The sequence below is a fragment of the Euwallacea fornicatus genome, chromosome 14, assembly GCF_040115645.1.
Source record: "Euwallacea fornicatus isolate EFF26 chromosome 14, ASM4011564v1, whole genome shotgun sequence".
Lineage (NCBI taxonomy): Eukaryota > Metazoa > Arthropoda > Insecta > Coleoptera > Curculionidae > Euwallacea > Euwallacea fornicatus.
In genome coordinates, this window is record NC_089554.1 from 4,031,452 (window position 1) to 4,057,026 (window position 25,575).

General features: G+C 44.3%; 1 protein-coding gene across 1 annotated transcript in view; it reads right to left on the reverse strand.

Moving 5' to 3' along the window:
- The window catches only part of dpy (dumpy), a 149,553-nt gene that overhangs the window by 4,215 nt on the left and 119,763 nt on the right, over positions 1-25,575 (reverse strand). The window contains exons 70-108 of the mRNA XM_066290092.1: positions 25,240-25,542; positions 24,882-25,187; positions 24,191-24,829; positions 22,727-24,040; positions 22,305-22,622; positions 21,929-22,249; positions 21,548-21,871; positions 20,857-21,498; positions 20,341-20,646; positions 19,959-20,282; positions 19,475-19,795; positions 19,091-19,411; positions 18,395-19,033; positions 18,013-18,318; positions 17,596-17,910; positions 16,196-17,533; positions 15,605-15,910; positions 14,900-15,550; positions 13,816-14,130; positions 12,767-13,708; positions 12,237-12,551; positions 11,853-12,182; positions 11,211-11,525; positions 10,209-11,156; positions 9,831-10,151; positions 9,445-9,774; positions 9,081-9,392; positions 8,691-9,026; positions 8,339-8,638; positions 7,806-8,117; positions 7,423-7,752; positions 6,122-6,451; positions 5,758-6,065; positions 5,432-5,708; positions 4,610-5,371; positions 3,963-4,364; positions 2,876-3,850; positions 2,625-2,810; positions 193-2,295 (exon numbers count right to left, since the gene is read on the reverse strand). Coding sequence (XP_066146189.1) covers positions 193-2,295; positions 2,625-2,810; positions 2,876-3,850; positions 3,963-4,364; positions 4,610-5,371; positions 5,432-5,708; positions 5,758-6,065; positions 6,122-6,451; positions 7,423-7,752; positions 7,806-8,117; positions 8,339-8,638; positions 8,691-9,026; positions 9,081-9,392; positions 9,445-9,774; positions 9,831-10,151; positions 10,209-11,156; positions 11,211-11,525; positions 11,853-12,182; positions 12,237-12,551; positions 12,767-13,708; positions 13,816-14,130; positions 14,900-15,550; positions 15,605-15,910; positions 16,196-17,533; positions 17,596-17,910; positions 18,013-18,318; positions 18,395-19,033; positions 19,091-19,411; positions 19,475-19,795; positions 19,959-20,282; positions 20,341-20,646; positions 20,857-21,498; positions 21,548-21,871; positions 21,929-22,249; positions 22,305-22,622; positions 22,727-24,040; positions 24,191-24,829; positions 24,882-25,187; positions 25,240-25,542 — 19,743 coding nt within the window. The remainder of the gene's footprint in view (positions 1-192; positions 2,296-2,624; positions 2,811-2,875; positions 3,851-3,962; positions 4,365-4,609; positions 5,372-5,431; positions 5,709-5,757; positions 6,066-6,121; positions 6,452-7,422; positions 7,753-7,805; positions 8,118-8,338; positions 8,639-8,690; positions 9,027-9,080; positions 9,393-9,444; positions 9,775-9,830; positions 10,152-10,208; positions 11,157-11,210; positions 11,526-11,852; positions 12,183-12,236; positions 12,552-12,766; positions 13,709-13,815; positions 14,131-14,899; positions 15,551-15,604; positions 15,911-16,195; positions 17,534-17,595; positions 17,911-18,012; positions 18,319-18,394; positions 19,034-19,090; positions 19,412-19,474; positions 19,796-19,958; positions 20,283-20,340; positions 20,647-20,856; positions 21,499-21,547; positions 21,872-21,928; positions 22,250-22,304; positions 22,623-22,726; positions 24,041-24,190; positions 24,830-24,881; positions 25,188-25,239; positions 25,543-25,575) is intronic.

Sequence of the window (25,575 nt, forward strand, 5' to 3'; positions counted from 1 at the left end):
AGTTAAATTGATATTATTGGAGTTAACCATTTCAAATAACTAAGTGTTAAAATTTGGTTAGCATTATTTCACACTTATTACTGTTAATGACTTTAGTACGCCTTTTTTGCTTTTCAGGTAGCTATAGTCACCTCTACTCGAACCCATAAATCGAGATTTAATCTGAACGAGACTTGAAAAAAGTCATTTTACCTAGATCACATCTCACAGCAGCATTCCCATGGTACCCGGGTAGACATTCGCAAAGCATGGTTCTGACAGGTTCAGTATCGACAACCTTGCAAACGGTGTTGATACCACAGGGTTCAGTAGTCTGACAAGGATTGACACATTCACTTCCGATACACGCTAATCCAGTTTGACAGTCTCGATCGTACGTGCAGCCTACATCCAGCGTGGTACAGCCCATTTTACCATCGCTCACGGTTCCCGGAGGACAGATGCATTCGGTGATATGATTGAAGGTTTTGCATTCTGCTGGAGCATCGCATGGAAGAGCTTCCATACAAGGGTTCTTGCATTCGTTGTTAATGCAGGCCGTAGTTGAGGGGCACTCGGAATCGGATTTGCAGCCTACTAGGACGCAGGCTACTCTAGGGTTGCCTACTCGACCTGGAAGGCATTCACAAATAGCCCTATGATGGTTTCCATAACACGTAGCGTTTTCACTGCAAGGTTTGCCGTCTGGAAGGCATACGGGCACACATTGTCTGTTGGTGCAAGTGTGCTGAGGAGAGCATTCATCATTACTTCTGCAGCCTATAGCTCTGCAGCTAATTTCAGGGTTGCCCTCAAAGCCAGGCTTACAAGCACAGATGGGTTTGTGATCTTTGATGCGACAATCAGCGTCTGGGCCGCAATTGCATGGGTTGGTGCATATACCATTAAAGCAAGCCTTGTTCGAGGGACATGCGCTATCTGAGGTACAAGCTGCGAGTTTTATGGCAGTCACGGGTTCGCAAGTGCCGCTACCACTACTAATATATCCAGGTGGACAGACACAGTTCATGGTTCGTACAGGGAGGGAATTGACTACTTGGCACCTGGCTGGATTTTGGCATGGTTCGATTATCGCGCAAGGGTTCTGGCATTTGCTGCCAATACAGGCTAAGAGAGCGGGACAGTCTCCGTCCTCTTTACATTCGGGCTGCGGTTCTGGTTTGCAGTCGACGTAAGGGTTACCCAAGAGACCTGGAGCGCATTTGCACAGAGCCATATGGTTTTGGACTAAGCATTCTGCGCGAGGTGAGCATGGATTGTCATATAAGCAAGGATTGATGCATTGGGCATTAATGCATTGCCGGTCGTTGGGGCATTCGCTATTGGAAACACAACCGACTATCAAACACCTCTCATAGGGATTTCCCCTATACCCGCTTTGACATCTACATTCAGGAGCGTTTTGGTTAACAAAACATTCCGCATTGGGCGCACACGGGTTCTTTACTAGGCAAGGATTCACGCATTGGCCGTTAATACACGCAGTTCCAGAGTCACATTCTGAGTCAATTCTACACCCAATTGTGCGACAGAAGATGTTGGGGTTGCCTTCAAAGCCGTCTTTGCAAGAACATATTGGCTTGTGGTTGCGTATGTCGCAAATTGCGTTAACCCCACAATCACAAGGGTTTCTGCAGACCCTATTTATGCAAGCCTCATTGTTTGGACAGTCATCGTCTTTGCTACATCCTGGCGGCATGGGGATTATAATGGCATGACACTCCCCATCATCGTTGGGGACCCAACCCTCTCGGCAAGTACATGCCATGGTCCGTACAGGGGTTGTATCTATGACGCTGCAAGTGGCAGTTGGATGACAGGGTGAAATGCTTTCGCAAGGGTTGACGCATTGCTCTCTAATGCAAGCAAGTTTGCTGGGGCAGTTGGAATCGTAAACGCATACAGGTTTTTCTACCGGTCTTGGTAAGCAATAAGCCAGGGGGTTGCCTTCCGGCAAATGTTCAGGGCAGACGCAAACTGCTGCGTGATTTTGTGGGAAACATTCGGCATTCTGTGCACAAGGTGGATGCGCTATAGGCGAACAAGGGTTGACGCAGCGGTTGTCCACGCAGGATTTGTCATTAGGACAGTGTTGGTGGGAATAGCATTCCAGTCGTTCGCAGCGAACGAATGGGTCTCCGGTAAGGCCTGAAGGGCATCGGCAGTTGGCTTTGTGGTTCCGCCCGAAGCACTCAGCTTCCCTTGCGCAAGGGTCTCCGAGAATGCAAGGGTTGACGCATTGTTGGTTGAAGCATTGGAGTTCATCTGCGCATTCGCTATCAGACTGACAACCCACTGAAAATAATTTATTATTAGGGAACTTTAAGAAATCGGAAGGCAAAACGTAACGGCGCAAGCGAATTCGGTATATATATTCCGTACGGCTCCTAATTGTTAACTTTTTAACAAATAATTTTTTTAATTCAAAAGCAGCATTAACTAGAGCAAATAATACTATCTTTTGACGTGTGCTCGTTTCCCTAAATATATAATTAATATTTTTGAATGAAACAAAATAATAATTAGTTAAAAAGTTAACTGGGTGGTAATTTAGAGCCGCACGGTATAACGATTTGGTAGTAAAATTCAGTTGACACGTTTCGTTAATCCAACAGTCTACATACATCTGAAACAACCGGTTTGGGGGTTTCCCGAATATCCAGCTTTACAAAAGCAGGTAGCATAATGACTGTCTACTCTACAGTCGGCGTTGGGACCGCAGTTGCATGGACTTATGCAGAGCTTGTTCAAGCAGAATTCACTGAGAGGACAGTCAGAATTTGTTGTGCAGTCAATACCAGGAACGGATGCTGAAAGTTGCATTGAAACATTAGAAGAGTACATTTTGCAACAACTTATTACCGAAAGGACTTACGGACAAGACATTCAATCTCAGGCCTTCCTTTATAACCCTCCGGGCATCTGCAGATTGGTTGATGGCGATTTACTGAGCAAAAAGCATTAGTACCGCAAGCTTTGTCAGATCGGCATGGATTTTCGCATTTCTGATTTCTGCAGGCTTTGTCCTGCGGACAATCATTGTCGGAGCTGCATTCCACTCTTGGAACAATCTCGTAAACGATGAGCGAGCATTCCAGTCTAGGATTTCCAGTGTAACCTGGAGGGCACGAGCAATGGCTCAGATGGTTGGAAGCTCCGCAAATGGCATTAATTCCGCAGACATCAAGACGACAGGCATCTACGCAGTTTCCACCGTAGCACTTCTGCGAGTTAGCGCAGTCGCCATCAACAGAACATTCAGGTTGTTCCCGTAGTATTGTTCTACAATGTCCGGAACTATCTCTAACTTGATCTGGCGGACAAGCGCAAATAACTGTTCGCATTGGACTTGTGTCGACGACTCTGCATTCTTGCTCAACCGAGCACATGTTTCCTTGATGACATGGGTTCAAGCACAACTCGTTGATACATCCCAATTGAGCAGGACAGTCTGAGTCCACGGTACAAATAGGTTTGACAGTGGGGAATTTGCACTCCACAAATGGATTGCCTGATGTTCCAATAGGGCATTCACATTTCGGTTGATGGTTTCGTCCGATACATTGAGCAGTTGCAGCACAAGTTTCGTCATCGCAAACAGGTCTGCAGACTCTGTTAAGGCGGTCGCATGCCTCATGATCGGCACAATCTTCGTTATATTGGCATTGACCGGCGATGCAGGCTAGAAGAGGGTCTCCTTGGGTTCCTGGAGGGCACAGACATTGGGCTCTGTGGTTCTGTGCAGAGCATTCTGCTCCACGACCGCACGAAATGGTAGCGCAAGGGTTAACACAGTTTTCGCTTATGCACATTTTGTTGTACGGGCAATCTGAGTCGGCTTTACATTCAGCTGGAAATTAAAGATCAATGATTAGCAAGGAAATTGTGAGATCTTGAATTTCAGAGTTCTCTTCCATTATTTTCAGTTTTAAGCGTAGCATTTTTCTAGCTGATTTACTTACGTTTGTAACATAAAACTTGTGGATTTCCAACCCATCCAAATGGACAAACGCAAGTAGGCCTATGCACCCGTGTTTCACAGTCCCCATTCGTTCCACAGGGATTCGATAAGGCACATGGATTTTCACATCTTTCGTTGATACAAGATTTATCATTTGAACACTCGCTATCATGTACACATTCAGGTTTAGGATGTCGTGGTACTTCCTCGTAACACCTTGTGAAAGGATCCCCTATTAAGGGTGCTGGGCATTTACATAGTGCTTTGTGATTAATAGCTTCACATTCGGCTGTTGGACCACAAGGGTTGCTGACCACGCAAGGATTCACGCATTGCCGGTTGATGCATGATTCGCTTTGGGCACAGTCGCTGTTAGATTTGCAGCCTGAATCTTCTTGAGGTGCTGTTAAAAATGAATATTTAATTAGAGGATGTTTAAATGGAGCTGAAGTTTAAAAAAATGGTGATATAATGTGTTGCTGTTATGGTATAAAGGGGTTTGAGATGTGTTAGGTATGGCGTTATCACCTGAAATAAAAAAAATTGAGCAATTATTACTTGGATACTTATTATGAGCTATACTCATATGGCTAATGCAGCAGCGATGTGATGGAAATGAAGGCGATGAGTTTTGAACATGACATTTACCTAGTTTGCAATCGACATCAGCATCGCCAATGTATCCAGGCAGACACATGCAAGACATGGTCCTTAAAGGTAAACTATCCACGACCAAACATTCAGCGTTTTTGCCGCACGGTTTGGTTTCCGTGCACGGATTCTTGCAGACTCCACTGAAACAGGCCAATTTACTCGGACAATCTGCGTCCATCTTGCATTGTGGCTCTGGCTTTCGTTTTTCAACTGTGCACGTCTCAACCGGATTGCCAATATAACCAGGTGGACATGAGCATTGTGCCTTATGGTAGATTACATTGCATATGGCGTTCAAGCCGCAATCGCAGGGATCTCTGCAACGTTCATTCCTGCAAGCCAAATTGAAGGGACATTCTTCGTCATTGGTGCATTCGGGTCTTTCGCAGTGAATCAGAGGATTTCCACGGAAGTTTTCATGACAATAACAACGGGCTTTATGGTTGCCGTCGGATCTGCATAAAGCATTGACTCCGCATGATGTGTAGGAGCAAGGGTCGATGCACTCTCTATTTACGCAGGCATAAATAGGTGCGCAATCGGAGTCTGAGCGGCACCCAATCTCTACGCAAGCGTGTTGGGCGTTTCCGGTAAACCCATCTCGGCAAACGCAGATAGCTCTATGGAGCTGCGCGCGACACTCTGCGTTAGAGCCGCATGAGGCCGTTGAGCATGGGTTTTGGCAACGGTTGTTAATGCAAGCCTTATCGTTGGTGCAATCCGAATCTTGAGTACATTCCACTTTAGGTTTGGGTTCTGCAAAAATGGTCAATTTTTAATAAAGTTAATTATACGTATAGCTATCGGTGTACATACCTTCAGGAGGTACGTATCTACATTGGACCTCCGGCGTTCCAACAAAGCCTGGAGGACATGTACAGATTGGCTGATGGTTTACTACTTGACAAATAGCATTAAGACCACAAGCTTCTCTACATGGATCTTGGCATTTCTGAGAGTAACATGCTTTGTCGCGAGGACAGTCTGGATTGATAACACATTCTGGATAGATGCAACTAGCTGCTCCGTTAACAACTCTACATTGTCCATTGGCTCTGCAAGGGGACGAATTGCATGGGTCCTTTTCTTCTGTCTGCAATCAATTCATTAGCTCCACCTCATTAGAATAGTCGAAGACTTACTGCTTCAGCACATAGCGTGAATGGATCTCCGATGAGAGGTAACGGACAACTGCAAATAGGGCTGTGATTGATTACATTGCAAGTTGCCTTGAATCCGCACACTCCCGGACATGGGTCCACGCATTTGGTGTTAATGCAAGCCTTATCTCTAGAGCAATCTGAACTGATAGTACATTCAGGCCTGCATCCTCCCGAATTGGGGTTTCCAAAGAAGCCTGGTAGGCACTCGCAAATAGCATTTTTCCCAGAAGTGCGACATATAGTATTAAGGCCACAGGGTGAGGGGTTGCAAGGGTCGTTCGGTGGTTCTAAGTATAGTTAACAAGAAGCATTTCCTGTTCAGTTCGGGGGATATAATAGATACCTTCAAAGACAACGCTACAATATCTAAAGGCATCTCCAGTGTAACCTTGCTGGCAAGCGCAGATTGGCAAATGGTTGGTAACGGTACAAATAGCATTGACTCCACAAGTTCCAGGACATGGGTCCTGGCATTTGCTTTGGATGCACGCGGTATAACTGGGGCAATCCGAGTTTCCTAGGCATTCAGGTCTGCAACCTTCATAGGGGTTACCATGGTATTCAGGTAAGCATTCGCAGACGGAATAGTCATTTTGTACTCTGCATCGGGCATTGGGCCCGCAGGGTGATGGGTAGCAAGGGTCTTTTCTTACCGGCGGTGAGGGTGGTGGAGCTATTCGGAAGTGGGTATATTAGTCGTATGTTTTGGTGGGTATAAAAAAGCGCAGGCAAATTTTAATTGAAATTAATGTGCACAGTTCAATGTTGTTTGGAAAACGAACTTATTCCACTTAATACAGGTGAAGGACGTACGACATCTCAATTTACGTTTCATTGAGTTTCACTTGTATAAAGCGTCAATTACTTCACCTCAGCAGTTTCTCTGACAAGAATTGCTGTAGAAGCCTCTTGAAGCCGATCTCATAACCTACCAAAAATCTACAACATTCATTTCAAGTAATCTACAGTCTGAAAGTGTTCATGCACGTTAAACTACACACAAAAGCTTCTGCAGAATATATAGTGGTTGTGAAACTTATTGCAGCAAAAGTATAATGTTCATAAATCCGATATTTTTAAAAATTGCTTAAACACATAGAATTTTATTAAAAAAAACCATTTAAGGCATTGGCTTCGATATTCACTTTTTTCATCCCTATCCAGCTACCCTTAATAGACCACAAAATTTAGATGATTTACGTCTTAGAATTCAAACAGAATTAGAATTAAGAACAGAAGCAACAGTGGATGAATGTATAAAAGAGTTCGGGGAATTACTCAGTCATTGCCAAGTGATTACTGGAGCACAGTTCCAGCTTTCGTTGTAGGAATTTCAATTTTGTCTGATGCAATAGTGAGTTACTTTATTTTATCAATATTCACTTTATTTTTAAGAAAACTTTGGGTACATTTCCATTTGAAAATAAAAATAAAAATTTAAGGGGGGGGGGGGTCAGCTGGATAGGAGTGAAAAATTTGGAACATGGAAAATACTGCATTAAACACTTTTTTTTCTTAAGAAAATTATACGTGTTTAAGCACTTTTTTTTAAATAACGGGTTTATGCAAGTTACGAATGTGTTCCAATACTTTTCACAATTTCTGCAGAAAAGCAACGTTTATCTACAAGGAAAGAAAACTTACGTCTAGGTGAACATATAGTGAAAGGATCCCCCTCATAGTCATCGATACACATACAGTTAGGCACATGGTTGGCAACCAGGCAGCGCGCGTTCAATCCACAAGAGCCTGGACAAGGATCTTTACACTTCTGGTTTATACAAGCTGAAGAAGGGGAGCAATCGCTATTGGTAACGCATTCAGGTCTGCAAAGGGGGGGAGCCCCTAAGTAGTTGGGCAGACAAGAACATTTCGCAGTTCCCGAAGGAGTCGGTTCACACTGAGCGTTGGGACCACAAGGTGAGGGCACGCAAGGGTGTGGTTCAGGGGGTGTTGGGGGAGCGGGAGATTCAACTGTCGATTTTACTCTATTAAATTTTTTTCATTTTTTCGCAAGCAGGACATACCAATAACCGGCCTGCACATAACAAATGGTTCGCCGGAAAATCTGTCTTGACAGCTGCAAATTGGATTGTGGTTGACTACCTGACAAACGGCGTTAATGCCGCAAGTTCCAGGACATGGGTCAATGCATTTTTGATTGACACAAGCCCGGTTGAGGGCACATTCCAGACTGGAAAGGCATTCGGGTCGGCAAGAGGGCGGTGCCCCGATATAACCGGGTAAACAGGAGCATACAACCTGACCGTTGATGTCCCTGCATTGGCTGTTGGTGCCGCAGGGTGAAGGGCTGCAAGGGGCTGCTGGAGGTGGGGGAGCTGTGCATGTATAAAAGCATGTAACAACTGAGTAATATTGCAATTGGCGAACAATCTTTAATCACTATTTCGAATACACATTGTGGGCATTCTTGGTGCTCGGTATGTATAGGGATCTTGGACAATAGAAGAGTTTTAGGAAGGGGTAAACAGGGAAAGCGTTAGACAATCTATTAGGAAGCCTCTAACTTTGTGTAAATGAAATAGGGATAATAACTCACAAGGTATCCTGTTACAAATAACAAAGGCATTGCCAGTGAATCCTTGCTGGCATGTGCAGGTAGGCAAATGATTGAGCATTGAGCATTCCGCATTTTGTCCGCAAGCGCCAGGACAAGGGTCCCGACACTTTTGGTTAATACACGCTCTATTCCTAGGGCAATCGCTATTAACAACACACTCAGGCCGGCATTCCCTATAGGGATCGCCCTGATATTCCGGATAACAGGCGCATGTGCCATTATCACACCTAGCGTTAGCTCCACAAGGATTGGGAATGCATCTGTCGATTACTTTTGGCGCTGAAATGTATTTGGTTTAATGTCATGTTGGTTGGGTTGAGTTACATCTTACGAGGTATAGGTCTTGGGGTACAGGCAACAAACGCGTCCCCAATAAGTCCGGGGGGACAAACGCAAATAGGGCTATGATTTCTGACCTCGCAAAATGCTTGGACTCCACAAGAACCGGGACATAAATCTCTGCATTTTTCATTGATGCAAGCCAAGTTGCTGGGACATTCTGAGTTGACTACGCATTTCGGTCGGCAGTTGGGCGGTATCCCTACGTATTGCGCCAGGCAAGAGCAAGATGGATTACCACCCACATTGCGACATTGACTATTAGGTCCGCAAGGAGAAGGTATGCAAGGGTTTTGCTCTATCACAGTGGGTTTTATGGGTGGCGGAGCTAAAGGAGTATGTTTTTGATTTTCACAATTTCATCGGTTATTACTAGTCTTACGTGGTATAGGGAAACATCTATTAAATGGATCCCCGGTTTGTCTAAGAGCACAAGTACACACAGGACTGTGATTAATCACAGTACATTGAGCGTTAAGTCCGCAAGTGCCAGGGCACGGGTCTGCGCACTTTTGGTTGATGCAGGCCCTGTTTTGAGGACATTCTGCGCTGAGTGTGCATTCAGGTTTACACCCAGGGGGTGACCCTATATAGGTAGGTAGGCACGAGCACACAGCTTGTTCATTTATTTCACGGCATTGAGAGTTGGGACCACATGGAGAAGGTTGGCATGGGTTTGTCGGGATGACGAGAGCTAAAATTTAGTTTTCAATTTCTGAAAATACTATTTGTAACTCATATCTTACGTTCTATTTCCTGAGGAATTAGATAGCATAATCTGAAAGCATCTCCAGTATATCCTGGCAAGCAACTGCAGGAGGGCAAATGATTTACGACTTGACATTGCGCATTGGCAGCACAGGTGCCAGGGCAAGGATCGGCGCACTTATTGTTAATACAAGCTTTGTTCGATGGACAGTCGCTATTCAATGTGCATTCCGGCCTGCAACCCTCATAAGGATTTCCAATGTATTCAGGGAGGCAAGTGCAAGATCCAGCGCCATTTTGCTCCTTGCAAACTGCGTTGGCTCCGCAAGGAGAGGGCACGCAAGGCTTAGTTGGTTCCGGACGAGGAGCTACATAAAAACATTTTTGCAACCACCTGATTCGCAGGTTGTAGCAAGAAACTTACTTTCAGCAATAGCGCATTGTTGGAACGGATTTCCGTAATAACCAGGCGAACAAACACAATTAGGGGTGTGGCTCACTACCCTACACTCAGCATTTTGGCCACAAATACCCGGGCAAGGGTCTGTGCATTTTTGGTTAATGCATGCCAAATGGTTGGCACATTTGCTGTTACTCGCACATTCAGGTCTACAATACGGAGGTGTGCCGATAAATTCTGGCAAACATGAACATGAGGGACTTCCGTTGATATCCCGGCATTGAGAGTTGGGTCCGCAGGGGGATGGTTGGCAGGGGTTGCTTGGAATCGACACGGGCTCGTTTCCTATTGAAGATTTGGCTAAATTATGACCTTTTCAAGGAAACCATCAATGCGACTTACGTATGGGTATGCAGCTTGTAAACGGATCTCCGGTTTGCCCAGACGGACAGCTGCACACAGGGTTATGATTAATCACTTGACACAACGCACTCAATCCGCAGGTTCCTGGACATGGGTCAATACATTTTTGATTGGAACAAGCCTGGTTCAAAGGACATTCTCCGCTTGTAACACACTCAGGTCTACATGTCGGAGGGCTACCAATGAAACCAGGTACACAAGAACAAACAGCTTGCCCGTTGATTTCCCTACATTGACTGTTAGGCCCACAGGGCGAAGGATTGCAAGGGTTTTTAGGCAATTCTGGTGGTATTTTCGAGCAAATCACAAACGGATCTCCAGTATAGTCTTGCAGACATGTGCAAGTGGGGATGTGGTTGATAACTGTGCATTCAGCGCTTTGGCCGCAAGTTCCAGGGCATGGATCTCGGCATTTTTGTTTGATGCAAGTTTTATCTCTTGGACAATCAGTGTTGAGAACGCATTCTGGTCGACAACCTTGGTAAGGGTCTCCTTGGTATTCAGGTACGCATGTACAAATACCGTTATTACAACGCGCGTTGGGACCACATGGTGATGGATTGCATGGGTCCTCCAACAAAGGAGCTTGTGGTGGAGGTTTGGGTTGACACGTAGTGAAGGGATCACCAGTGTAACCTACAGGGCACGTGCAAATTGGTGTGTGATTGATAACAGAACAAACAGCTGCAAATCCGCAGGATCCAGGACAAGGATCGACGCATCTTTCTCTAATACATGCAAGCTTGTTTGTGCATTCCGAATTAATAGTGCATTCAGGTCTACAATTGGGAGGATTTCCAAAGTATCCGGAAATGCAGGAGCAAGAAGGAGTTCCATTAATGTCCTGGCAAATCGAGTGAGGTCCGCATGGTGAGGGTACACAAGGGTTAGGAAGTACTGTGGGCACTGGAGGCTCTAGTGGGGGAACTAAAATTGTTTAATTAACATATTGGCAATTAAAATTTTCAGGAAAAGCCTTACGAGGAATCGTATAGCATCGAGTAAACGGATCTCCAGTAAAGCCCGGAGAACAACTGCAGATGGGGCTGTGGTTAATAACAGAGCATTGAGCGTTGAGACCGCATGTTCCAGGGCAGGGATCAGAACACTTCTGATTTATGCAAGCCTTATTTTGTGGACACTCGGCACTAACAGTACACTCAGGCCTACATCCGGGGGGTGATCCTGTATATTCTGGTAGGCACGAACAGACAGCCTGTCCATTAACCTCGCGACATTGGCTATTAGGACCGCAAGGGGATGGTTGGCATGGGTTATTTGGAAAATCTTCTTGAGCTACAATTGGGATATTAACATCACGTAGCAAATGCATTACTTCACAATTCAAACGGTGGAATCTTAGTCCAAATTCAAATTCAAATGACTCGTGAACTAGTGATATGATTTTTGATTTTGGTGTTTTTTTGCAGATTTAGATTGGGTAAACCATAAATATGAGAGTGGTATATTGAGTAGCTAGTCCTCGTTCTATATTATAGTGAAAACTAAGCCCAATCAGAATCTTCAAGAAGTTCCGAAATCAACTCAGTGATTTTTTTACAGAACTTGATCCATGGTACGATTTAAATTGTGAAGTATTGTAGTTATATTCTGAGCACTTACGGGGAATAAGAGGAATAACGTGGCAATATCTAAATGGATCTCCGGTGTAACCTGTAGCGCAAGTGCATGATGGCAAATGGTTGATCACTTGACATTCAGCATTCTGTCCGCAAGTGCCAGGACAAGGGTTAACGCACTTATTACGCACACAAGCATTATTTGAGGGACAATCTGAGTTAAGAGTACACTCAGGTCTGCAGCCTTCATACGGATTTCCAATATAGTCCTGAATACACGTGCAAGAACCAGCATTATTTTGCTCCTTGCAAATTGCATTTGCACCGCAAGGTGATGGATAGCAAGGGTTGATTTGCTCGACGGGTTTAGGTGCTGGAAATTTCATTTTTTAATCCTTAAAAATCTCTTATCTTTGGGCTTAATTACCTTCAATTACATTGCAACGAATGAAAGGATTTCCTGCGAATCCGGACAAGCAAACGCAGTTGGGAGTATGACTGACAACTCTACATTCAGCATTTTGTCCGCATGTTCCCGGACATGGATCTTTACATTTCTGATTGATACAGGCCAAATTTTTGGCACATTCGCTATTACTAACACACTCCGGTCGGCAATTGGGTGGTTGTCCAACAAATCCAGCAAGGCAGGAACAAGAGGGTGAACCATTAATGTCTTTGCATTGGGCATTCGGGCCGCAAGGTGAAGGGTTGCATGGGTTAACGATTACTGGTTCGTCAACTAGAAATGTGGAAACTTGATGAGTGGCACAGTTGATTAATTAAAAAGGTAGTTTTTGACTTAAGGCTTTCAGTTATGGTATATAGCAACGTAGTATGCAGAATTTCTTCTAAAGGATTTGGAAGAATGTAGGTCAATCTACAATCAGTAGATCATTGCGTACATTGCAATAAATGTACAACTAGAAAGCCCCAAATTTGACTTGTAAAACTCACCAATAGGAATACACCTTGTAAAGGGATCACCAGTGTACCGGGTGGGGCAACTGCATACTGGATTATGATTCACTACTTGACAAAGAGCGCTAAAGCCGCATGTTCCAGGACATGGATCCACACATTTTTGATTAATACAAGCCTTATCCAAAGAACATTCGTTGGAGGACACACATTCAGGCCGGCACGATGGGGGACTTCCAATGTAGCCAAGTACACAAGAACATACTGCCTGTCCGTTAATCTCTTTGCATTGACTATTAGGTCCACAGGGTGACGGATTGCAAGGATTTTTTGGCACTTCTGGAGGAATCAACTGGCATCCAATGAATGCATTTCCTTGATAACCGGTGATGCAAGTGCAACTAGGGATATGATTGATTACTGAACATTCAGCGTTAGTTCCGCAAGTTCCTGGACATGGATCTACACATTTTTGTCTTATACAGGTCTTATCTCTTGGACAGTCATTATTCAAAACACACTCAGGCCTGCAACCAATATAGGGATCTCCCTGATATTCAGTCAGACAAGAACAAATCCCATTATTGCATTGAGCATTGGGGCCGCAAGGCGAAGGATTGCATGGATCGTGTTCTTGCACAGGTTCCACAGGTTTAATTTGGCAATAGTTGAATGGATCACCTGTATATCCTTCCAGACATGTGCAAATAGGGATGTGATTGAAGATGCTACACTGAGCTCCAGTACCGCAAAGGCCTGGACAAGGGTCTCGGCAATGTTGTTGAATACAAGCTTGGTTTGTAGGACATTCTGAGTTAATGGTACATTCAGGCCTGCAATTGGGAGGAGCTCCCAAATATGTGGGTAAACAGGTACAAGAAGGTAAACCTCCGATGTCTTGGCATTGCGCATTGGGGCCGCAAGGCGACGGCACACAAGGATTCTTGATAATTGGTGGTTCAGGTGACGGTAGAGGAGCTAGAATGAAGAAGCCCTCGTAAAAATCCGAAATTAACAAATAGCCTGAAGTAGGTGTAAAAAAGTTCAATTTCCTGTAATTTCGGCAGTGACTGCTGAATAGTTACCTGGAACTGGTAGGCAACGAGTGAATGGATCTCCAGTAAATCCACTCAAACAGCTGCAAATGGGGCTATGGTTTATAACTTGGCAATTAGCATTGAGGCCACACGTGCCAGGGCAAGGATCCACGCATTTTTGTTTGAGGCATGCCTTGCTTTGGGGACATTCTGAGCTTACTATACACTCAGGCCTACATCCCGGTGGAGACCCGATGTATTCGGGTAGGCAAGAACAAACTGCCTGATCGTTTATTTCTTTACATTGGGAGTTTGGCCCGCAAGGTGAGGGTTGGCATGGGTTACGAGGTGGTTCAACAGCGGCTAAAATGTTTATTTATAATATACATACAGGGTCTTTCTAAATATCATGTACATACGAAAGAGGGTAATTCTTTAGCTTATTTCATGACTTAAAGTTTATATAAACATAAGTCCACAAACGCTTCGTTACCTATCTACGGAGAGTTCAAGTTTCATAAAATTTTCAACTTTTTTAAATAGTTTCTACAGTTTTTGAGATATTGGAGTTAAAAATTGGATTATAGTTTACGCTGTAGGACTTGTGTAGTTGTAAGTAGTGATTTAGATTCTCATTGTAATCTCATGATTCTATGTTTTTACGAATTTTGAAATGGCTGATATATATTTCATTTATGGCTTTGCGAATGGAACTGTAAGAAGAAGCTAGTGGTCGACACCTGATCAACGAATACTCTAGAATATTCTTAAGTGTCTGGTAGAAACTCAAACTTTTAATAAAAATATCAATGATACAGGTAGACCACGTACTATTAGAATACCAGAGATCGAAGAAGCTCATCATGTGTAAGAATGCTAGCGGCTACTAACTTGAACTAACTTGAAAAACTGCAGGAGCTATAAAGAAAAAACTGAAACATTTCTGAAATTTGAACACCCAGTAGATCGGCAACGAAACGTTTGCGGATTGGGGCTTATATGAACTTTTAGTCACGAGAAAAGCTAAAGAATTACCCTCCTCAGCATGTACACGATATTCAGGAATACTCTGTATGTGGGACGTAATATAATGAGAATATGGACGTAAACTCTGCAATCTCAAATAACTTACGTTCTTCGGCGATCACAAGAGTGCAATATCTAAACGGATCCCCAGTGTATCCAATTACACAAGAACACGAAGGCAAATGATTAATGGGCTGACATTGGGCATTGGTTCCACAGGCACCCGGACACGGGTCTTTGCATTTGTTTTTGATGCAAGCCTTGTTTGAAGGACAGTCAGAGTTCAAGGTGCACTCAGGCCTGCAGCCTTCATAAGGATTTCCTAGATAATCCTCGATACACTGGCAAGAACCAGCACCGTTCTGTTCTTTGCAAATGGCGTTAGCGCCGCAAGGAGTTGGTATGCAAGGAGTTGGCCTTTCCTGGATGGGTTCTTCGACTTTATGGATGCATTGCACAAATGGATTCCCTTCGAAGCCTGGCAGACACACGCAATTCGGTGTATGACTGACTACTCTACAAGCTGCGTTCAGCCCGCAAGTACTCGGACAAGGATCTTTGCATTTCTGATTGATGCAAGCCAGGTGAGATGAACATTCAGAGTTGCTAACGCATTCTGGCCTGCAATTCGGTGGAGTTCCTATGAATTCAGGTAAACATGAACATGAAGGACTGTCCCCAATCGCTTTGCATTGGGCATTAGGGCCACAAGGGCTGGGCTGACATGGGTTTGTAGGTACAGGACGTGGCTCGTCTCCTAAAATGATTATTGCTTGATCTATGTGTTCAGGAGGCCGAAGGTTATTAGTACTTATAGGCAGGCATCTTGTGAAGGGGTCACCAGATTGCCCAGGCAAGCAACTGCATATGGGATTGTGGTTGACCACTTGGCATTGGGCGTTAAGGCCGCAAGTTCCAGGGCAAGGGTCAATGCATTTTTGGTTGACGCAAGCTTTGTTAAGAGCACATTCGGAACTAGTTACGCATTCGGGCCTACACGCTGGGGGACTTCCAAGGAAACCAGGCACACAAGAGCATACAGCCTGACCGTTAATTTTGCGGCATTGGCTGTTGGGTCCACAGGGCGATGGTTGGCATGGGTTTTGAGGTATTTTTTCTAAAATTTCGTTGAAAAAATGATGAAAATGGCGAAAAAATCTGAAATTTTACAAACCATAATTTACACATGGTCAGACTCTTTGCTGTACCAAAATTCTTAATTACACGTGAAGGGTTTCAAAAAAATTAAAAATTGTATGATAGTCCAGATATGTCATTTGCAATAAAAACTTTCTGGCATTTAGAGAAAAAGGTGTAGGTTTGGCAACATTGTGAATTTTATAAGTGGATGAATGTAATTAAAAACTACTCTATACTAAACTTCATGAATATAAACTTTTACCTGGTATGGGATTGCATAAAACAAATGCATTTCCAGTATATCCAGACAAACAAGAACATGCAGGAATGTGATTAAGTATTGAACATTCCGCATTTTGGCCACAAGTACCAGGGCATGGGTCGATGCACTTATTTCTGATACAAGCTCTATTCCTGGGACAATCATTATTCAGCACACATTCCGGCCTACATCCCTGATAGGGATCTCCTTGATATTCGGTCAAACATGTGCAAATACCGTTATCACACTCGGCATTAGCCCCACAAGGCGAAGGATTGCACAGATCAGTCTCAAGAGGTTCCACCGACGGTGGAGGTTTCGGATAACAATAATTAAATGGATCTCCAGTATAGCCTTCTAAACACGTGCATATTGGTGTATGATTGATCACATTGCATTGTGCATTTGTGCCACAAGAACCTGGACATGGGTCTTTGCACTTCAAAGTAATGCATACCAGATCGCTGGGACATTCTGAATTGATCGAGCATTCGGGTTTGCAATTTGGTGGGCTTCCTATAAAAGTAGGCAAACAAGAGCAGGAAGGACTGCCTCCGATGTCTCTGCATTGACTGTTAGGTCCGCAAGGTGAGGGGATGCAAGGGTTGTGAGGTAGTGGTATTGAAAGTTCTGGGGGTGGAGGTGGTATTGGATAGCATCTTGTAAAGGGATCTCCAGTGTACTGAGACAAGCAGACACATATGGGACTATGGTTTACGACTCTGCAATTGGTGTTTAGCCCACAAGGACCTGGACATGGGTCTACACATTTCTGGTTTATGCACGTTAGTTCTAATGGGCATTCGGAGGCTACAACGCATTCAGGTCTACAACCCGGAGGGCTTCCGGCATAGGAGGGCAGGCAGGAACACACAGCTTGCCCATTTATTTCTCTGCACTGACTATTAGGACCACAGGGAGATGGCTGGCAAGGATTTACTGGGGGGGTTTCTAGAGCTGAAATAATTTCATCTAGTTTCTCAGAAAAAATTATCGCTGTTAGCAACTTACGTTCAGGTGGAATGAGGTTGCAATATCTGTAAGGATCTCCCGTGTACAAAGGTAAACAATTGCAAGACGGCAAGTGATTGACCACCTGACATTCTGCATTTTGACCACAACTTCCAGGACAAGGATCCACGCATTTGTTTCTTATGCATGCCTTGTTGGAGGGGCAGTCAGAATTAATACTGCATTCAGGCCTGCAGCCTTCATAGGGATTCCCAAGGTTCCCGGGTAGGCAAATACAAGCTCCAGCACCGTTTTGTTCTCTACATTCGGCATTGGCCCCACAAGGTGATGGGAGACATGGGGTGGGTTGTTCAGGCAGAGGGAGAACTATTTTTTTAACACAGAAAAATTATATTGCGATCTATTGTGTGAAAATCTTTGAGAAGTACCTTCTTGATTACAAACTGAAAATGGATTTCCAACAAAACCAGGTAAGCAAACACAGTTGGGGGTGTGGCTAACTACCCGGCATTCAGCGTTCTGTCCGCATATTCCAGGACAAGGATCTTTGCATTTTTGGTTGATGCATGCCAAGTGATTGGGACATTCGCTGTTGCTAACGCATTCAGGTTTGCAATTGGGGGGTTGCCCCACAAATTCGATAAGGCATGAACAAGATGGTTGGCCATTGACTTCCTTACATTGAGAATTTGGTCCGCAGGGGGATGGATTGCAGGGGTTTTGCACTACTACAGGTTCTTCGGCTGAAATTTGTATTTTGCATTATTCAAGAAGCTTCAGAAGGTCAAAAAATAGAATTTATTAGATATTCAGAATTTAACTAGAACGAATAGAAGAGAACTTACGTATAGGCAAACACCTAACAAACGGATCCCCTGAATAACGCGGGGCGCAGCTACAAATTGGATTGTGGTTGATCACTTGACAAAGGGCATTAATGCCACAAGTTCCTGGACAAGGGTCAATACATTTTTGGTTAACACATGCTTGATTTAAGGGACATTCAGAACTGGTAACGCATTCAGGTCTGCAAGTAGGAGGACTTCCAATGAAGCCTGGGACGCAAGAGCAAACTGCTTGACTGTTAATTTCCCTACATTGACTATTTGGACCACATGGAGATGGACTGCAGGGGTTTTGTGGTATTGGAGCTAGAAACATTTACATTGGGTTCTTTACACTGTCTGTTAGTTTAAATTACGAGATATTTGTTGTCGCTTAACTTACCAGGAATCCTATTACAGAGAAGAAAAGCATTTCCAATAAACCCTTCAAGACAAGTGCACATTGGAATGTGATTGACCACTTGACATTCTGCGTTCTGACCGCACGTGCCTGGACAAGGATCCATACATTTATTCCTAATACATGCTTTATTCCAAGGACAATCATTATTCAACACGCACTCAGGCCTGCACCCTCTATAAGGATCCCCTTGGTACTCAGGCAAACATGTGCATACTCCCTTATAGCATTGGGCATTTGGACCGCAAGGTGATGGATTACATGGGTCACTTTCAATAGGAGCTGGCGCGGGAGGTTTGGGAACGCAATTCGTGAAGGGATCTCCAGTGAATCCTGTTGGGCAAGTACATATGGGCGTGTGGTTGATCACGGAACATTGGGCTCCAAATCCGCAAGAGGCCGGACAAGGGTCAGTACATTTTTGTCTTATACAAGCTAAATTGCTGGAACACTCTTGGTTAATGGTGCATTCCGGTCGGCAATTGGGTGGATTTCCGAAGAATGTTGGTAGGCATCGGCACACTGCAGAGCCCCGCACATTGGTGCATTCTGCGTTGGGCCCACAGGGAGATGGAATGCAAGGGTTGATTTCCACTGATACGGAATGTTCTGGTGGGGATACTATAATTTGGGTCATAATGTCACAAATCAGTTGCACCTAAATAGCGCACAACTTACGTGGGATTGGATAACATCTAGTGAAAGGATCACCAGTGAAACCTGGAGAACAACTACAAATAGGACTGTGATTGATCGCCGAACATTTAGTGTTGAGACCGCAGGTCCCAGGACAGGGATCGGTGCATTTTTTATTGATACAGGCCTTGGTTAAAGGACATTCGGAACTGACCACACATTCAGGTCTGCAGCTGGGAGGACTTCCGATGAATTCGGGCAGACATGAACAGACTGCCTGCTCATTTAATTCTCGGCATTGACTGTTGGGTCCGCAAGGAGAAGGTTGGCACGGATTTTGTGGTGGTGTTACGTCCTTGATGGCTAATCGTATAAAAATTTTTTTGCAACTTTTCACTTTACTCTAATTGCGCAAATATGTCTTACGTTCCGGAATCAATCTGCAAAAACTGAAAGGATCTCCAGTATATCCAGGCAAACAAACGCAGGCAGGGAGATGATTCACCGCGCTGCAGTCAGCATATTGACCACAAGCCCCTGGACAGGGGTCTTTGCACTTATTAGCGACACAAGCTTTATTCGATGGACAATCGGAATTAAGAACACATTCAGGTCTACACCCTTCGTAAGGATTCCCTATATAGTCAGGGAGACAAGTGCAGGAACCTGCTCGGTTCTGCTCTCTGCAAACCGCATTAGCCCCACAGGGCGATGGTAGACATGGGTTTATAGTGTCAGGGGGTGGAGCTAAAACATCATATGTAATCACTTATGGGTTAGTGCTGATGTGTTAAAAAGCTGGTATTTTCTTCCTTATTTGACCGCCAAAGTGTATTAGTTTCCGAAGCAATTAGTATCAGGTTTTGGGTATAATGATAACAATAATTAAAACAAAGGCATAATAACGTACGTGGTGGTAAGGCGCAAGAGATGAAGGGATTCCCACTGTAGCCTGGCTGGCAATAGCATTCAGGGGTGTGACTGACTACACGACAAAGGGCATTAGAACCGCACACCCCAGGGCATGGGTCTTTGCATTTTTGGTTGATACAAGCCAAATTATAACTACACTCATTGTTACTCAAACATTCTGGTCTACAATTCGGAGGAGCCCCTATGTATGTAGCCAAACATGAGCACGAGGCCTGGCCGTTCACATCCCTACATTCAGAATAAGGGCCACAAGGAGATGGTTGGCATGGGTTCTGTGCTGGTAGCAACACAGGTTCTTCTTCTACAACATCACGTTAGTTTAGGGTTTACTATAGTGCAGAGTTAGATTTTTTTCTTACGAATAGGCACGCATTTCACAAAAGGATTTCCAGTTTGTCTACTAGGGCAGCTGCAAATTGGGTTGTGATTGACTACTTGACATAGAGAGTTAATACCGCATGTTCCAGGACATGGGTCTATGCATTTTTTGTTCACGCAAGCCCTATCCAAGGCACATTCAGAACTAAGAACGCATTCAGGTCTGCAAGTGGGAGGGCTTCCAATAAAGCCGGATACACACGAGCATACCGCCTGACGGTTGATTTCTCTGCATTGGCTGTTGGGACCGCATGGGCTTGGGTTGCACAGGTTTTGAAGGATGGTTTCTATAAAATGATAGTAGTAGAAATCTGAGAGAAATTTTGCCTTTCTCTTTAGCAGGTTTTGAGATATTTAGTTAAAAATTTGACTTAAGAATATTAATTTAGGCTAAAGAATTAATTTTTTGACTTATGAGTGAAAAAGGATCTCGGAAGTTGCCTCGGACGCTCTATGAGATCCAAATTTGCCATATCTTTCAAAACCAATTTCATTACCTGGTATTTTCGCGCAGAACGTAAAAGCATTCCCAGTATATCCCGCAATGCAGCTACACATGGGAATATGATTGATCACGGCGCATTCTGCATTTTGCCCACAAGTACCAGGGCAAGGATTCGTACACTTCATCCTTAGACATGCTTGATCTTTAGAACAGTCATTGTTTAACACACATTCCGGCCGACAACCCCGATACGGGTCTCCTTGATATTCAGGCAAGCAAGTGCAAATTCCATTACGACATTGGGTATTTGGACCACATGGTGACGGATCACATGGGTTGGTTTCCACGGGTGGAGTTGGAGATGGAGGTTTGGGGGAGCAATAACTGAATGGATCTCCTGTATATCCTTCTGTGCATTGGCATATTGGGGTGTGGTTTATCACGCTGCACTGGGCATTAGTTCCACAAGAACCTGGGCAAGGGTCCCTGCATTTTTCTCTTATGCAAGCCAGATTGGTGGGACATTCTGAGTTGATAGTGCATTCGGGTCTACAGTTGGGTGGTGCTCCTATATAGCTTGAGAGGCAAGTGCAAATAGGGGATTGATTTACGTCTCTACATTCACTGTTGGGTCCACAAGGAGATGGTACGCATGGGTTTTTATAGGGGATTTCCTCTTGAACGGGAGGAGGAGCTAAAACTTAAGAGTTAGATTTTTATTGAACAGAGCATTTTAATCTTACAAGGTATAGGATAACACCTAGTAAACGGGTCTCCAGTGAAACCAAAAGTACAACTGCAAATGGGGCTATGGTTAATTACTGAACATTGAGCGTGAAGTCCGCAAGTGCCAGGGCATGGATCTTGGCATTTCTGGTTAACACATGCTTTGTTTTGAGCACATTCTGAACTGACTGTACATTCAGGCCTACAGCCTGGAGGAGAACCAATGTATTCAGGGAGGCAAGAGCAAACTGCCTGTCCGTTTATTTCCCTACATTGACTGTTAGGGCCGCAAGGGGATGGTCTGCAGGGATTTTGAGGTTCTGGAGGAGGTATTTCTAACGCTAAAATTAATTCTCATTACAGATAAGTGTTAGTAAATTGCAAACCAACTTCATCACCTTGGACTATACTGCAAAATCTGAAAGGATCCCCAGTATACCCGGGGAAACAAGTGCATTGTGGCAAATGGTTTCTGACGTGACACTCAGCGCTTTGGCCACAAGCACCTGGGCATGGGTCTCTACATTTCTGGTTTACACAAGCTTTATTTGGAGGACAATCGGAATTCACGGTGCATTCAGGTCGACAGCCTTGATAGGGATCCCCAATATAGCCTTCAATACAAGAGCAAGCTCCTGCGTTATTCTGAGTTCTACAAACTGCATTAGGGCCGCAAGGGGACGGCGAGCAAGGGGAGATTATTTCTGCAACTGGGGGAGCTGAAATGTTTTTCTTAGTGAAAATAAAGAATTCTAAACCATAAATTTGTTTTACTTTGAGGTGGTGAACAAGCAATGAATGGATTTCCCACGTAATTGAATAGACACACACAATTTGGAGTGTGACTGACTACTCTACACTCAGCGTTTTGCCCACAGACTCCTGGGCATGGGTCTTTGCATTTTTGGTTTATGCAAGCCAGATAATTCGCACATTCACTATTACTGACGCATTCAGGTCGGCAATTTGGAGGTGAACCAACGAATTCGGCTAAGCAGGAGCAAGACGGATTGCCATTGATATCTTTGCATTGAGAGTTGGGTCCGCAAGGAGAGGGTTGGCATGGGTTCACGATTACTGGTTCTTCTTGAGCTGCAAGTGTCGATAAAGAATTATTTTTTGGTTTGACTAGATTCACTTGAAAATGAAGAAACATATCTGCGAAGCTGAAATTTACATAACAAAATCATATTTACGTTTTGGCAAACACCTCACAAATGGATCTCCTATATAATTGACCAGACAAGTGCAAATGGGATTATGGTTGACCACTTGGCATTGCGCATTCAAGCCACAGGTCCCTGGACAAGGATCGATACACTTTTGGTTGGAACAAGCCCTGTTCAAGGCACATTCCGAACTCATGACGCACTCGGGTCTACAAGTTGGAGGACTTCCAATGAAATTAGGCACACAAGAGCATACTGCTTGTCCATTAATTTCCCTGCATTGGCTATTAGGGCCGCATGGAGATGGAATGCAGGGGTTTGTTATTACAGGTTTAGGTATTGCTGTGCAAGACACGAAAGCATTTCCTGTAAGTCCATAGGAGCAGGTGCATATCGGTACATGGAACGATACAGTGCATTCGGCATTTTGACCGCATGTTCCTGGACAAGGATCAATACACCTGTTTCTTATACAGGCTCTATCATTGGGACAGTCGTTATTGAGGACACATTCAGGCCGGCAGCCCCGATAAGGGTCTCCTTGGTACTCTGACAAGCAAGTGCAGAGTCCATCCCTGCACTGAGCATTCGGACCGCAAGGTGAAGGATTGCAGGGGTCGATTTCTGATTCCAAGGGTGGTGGAGGTTTGACTGAACAATAGGTAAATGGATCTCCAACATATCCCTCAATACAGGAGCATATAGGTGTATGGTTAATAACCGAACATCGAGCATTTATGCCGCAAGAACCCGGGCAGGGATCTTTGCATTTCTGGTTTATACATGCCGAATTGCTGGGGCATTCAGCGTTTATTGTACACTCGGGTCTACATTTGGGAGGGCTTCCCATGAATGTCGGAAGGCATGAACATGATGGAGAACCTCCGATGTTTCTGCACTCAGCATTGTTGCCGCATGGTGACGAAACGCATGGGTCTCTGACAGGTTCCACGGGGGATGAGGGAGGAGGAGCTAAAAGTTGTCCATTCAGATTTAATTCCAATACATTTAAAGGTGCTTTACGTGGAATTGAATAACATCTAGAGAAAGGATCTCCAGTATAACTAACTTTGCAGCTGCAAATGGGGCTGTGATTAACTACTTGGCAATTGGCGTGTAGTCCGCAAGTTCCAGGACAAGGATCCACGCATTTTTGGTTTATACATGCGCGATTTTGAGGACATTCCGCACTTACTGTGCATTCAGGTCTGCATCCTGGAGGACTTCCTATGTATTTGGGTAGGCAAGAGCAGACAGCTTGCCCATTTACTTCCCTACATTGGCTGTTAGGGCCGCAAGGTGATGGTTGGCAGGGATTTTGGGGTATATCTTCAACAACAGCTAGAATAGGGTTCAATATTCATTCTATGAGTGGTCAATGTGAATGATAAATTTGATGACTGTCCGGACACAATTGTATTAATTCAGTGTCCAAAATAGGAGCACTCATATGCGCCTATTGGAATCTGAATAATAAAAAATAAAACTTACGTTCCATAAAACTGCAATATCTGAAAGGATCTCCTATATATCCAGGATTACAACTGCAAGTTGGTAAGTGATTGATCACTTGACAGTACGCATTCTGGGCACAAGTACCAGGACAAGGATCTTTGCACTTGCTGTTAATGCAGGCCTTATTAGATGGACAATCTGAATTCAAGGAACATTCAGGTCTACAGCCCTCATAAGGATTTCCAATATATTCTGTTAGACACAGGCAAGCTCCAGCATTGTTCTGAACTCTACATTCCGCATTAGCTCCACATGGAGATGGAACACAAGGATTAACATTTTCTATGGGTACAGGTAAGGGTACCACTGAGCATGCCGTGAAAGGATTTCCAGTGTATCCAGGAAGACACATGCAGTTCGGTGTATGACTGATCACTTTGCATTGAGTATTTTGGCCGCAGGCCAAAGGACATGGATCTCCACATTTTTGATTGAGGCACGCTAAATGTGAGGCGCATTCACTGTTGCTCACGCATTCAGGTCTGCAATTCGGAGCAGATCTGATGAATTGTGGCAAACATGAGCATGACGGAGACCCGTTGATTTCTTTACATTGGGCATTAGGTCCGCAAGGTGATGGTTGACATGGATTTACTAGCACTGGTTGTTCTAATGCTGAAATTTTCAGCAATTATCTTGTCCTTATCCAATTGGAAATTATACTTACAAATGGGAATACATCTGATGAATGGGTCTCCACTTTGCCCTGCAGGACAGGTGCAAATAGGATTATGGTTTACCACCAGACATTTGGCTCCAATACCGCATGTTCCAGGGCATGGGTCAATACATTTTTGGTTTGCACAAGACTGACTTAAAGGACATTCGTAATTAGAAAGGCATTCAGGCCTACAAGTTGGTGGGCTTCCAATGTAAGTGGGCAAACAAGCGCACACAGCTTGACCATTTACTTCCCTGCAGTGACTGTTTGGTCCACAAGGTGATGGTGAGCAGAGGTTTATAGGAGGTGGAACTATTAAGAACTTTGATGAAATTTTGCCTCTTTGAGTAGACATTTCTAATACCTTTTATTTCTGAGCAAACAATGAAAGCGTTCCCAGTAAATCCTGGCAAACACGAGCACATGGGAACGTGGTTATAAACTGTACACTGGGTATTTTCACCGCAGATTCCTGGACATGGGTCAACACATTTAGTTCTTATGCAAGCTTGAGCTCGAGGACAATCATTGCTGACCACACATTCAGGCCTACAGCCCTGATATGGGTCTCCTTGATATTCTGGAAGACATGTACAAACACCATTGTTGCATAAAGCGTTGGAACCGCATGGTGAGGGATTACATGGATCGACCTCTTCTTCGATTTCTATAAACACCCCGAGGGTGAAGAGTATACAAG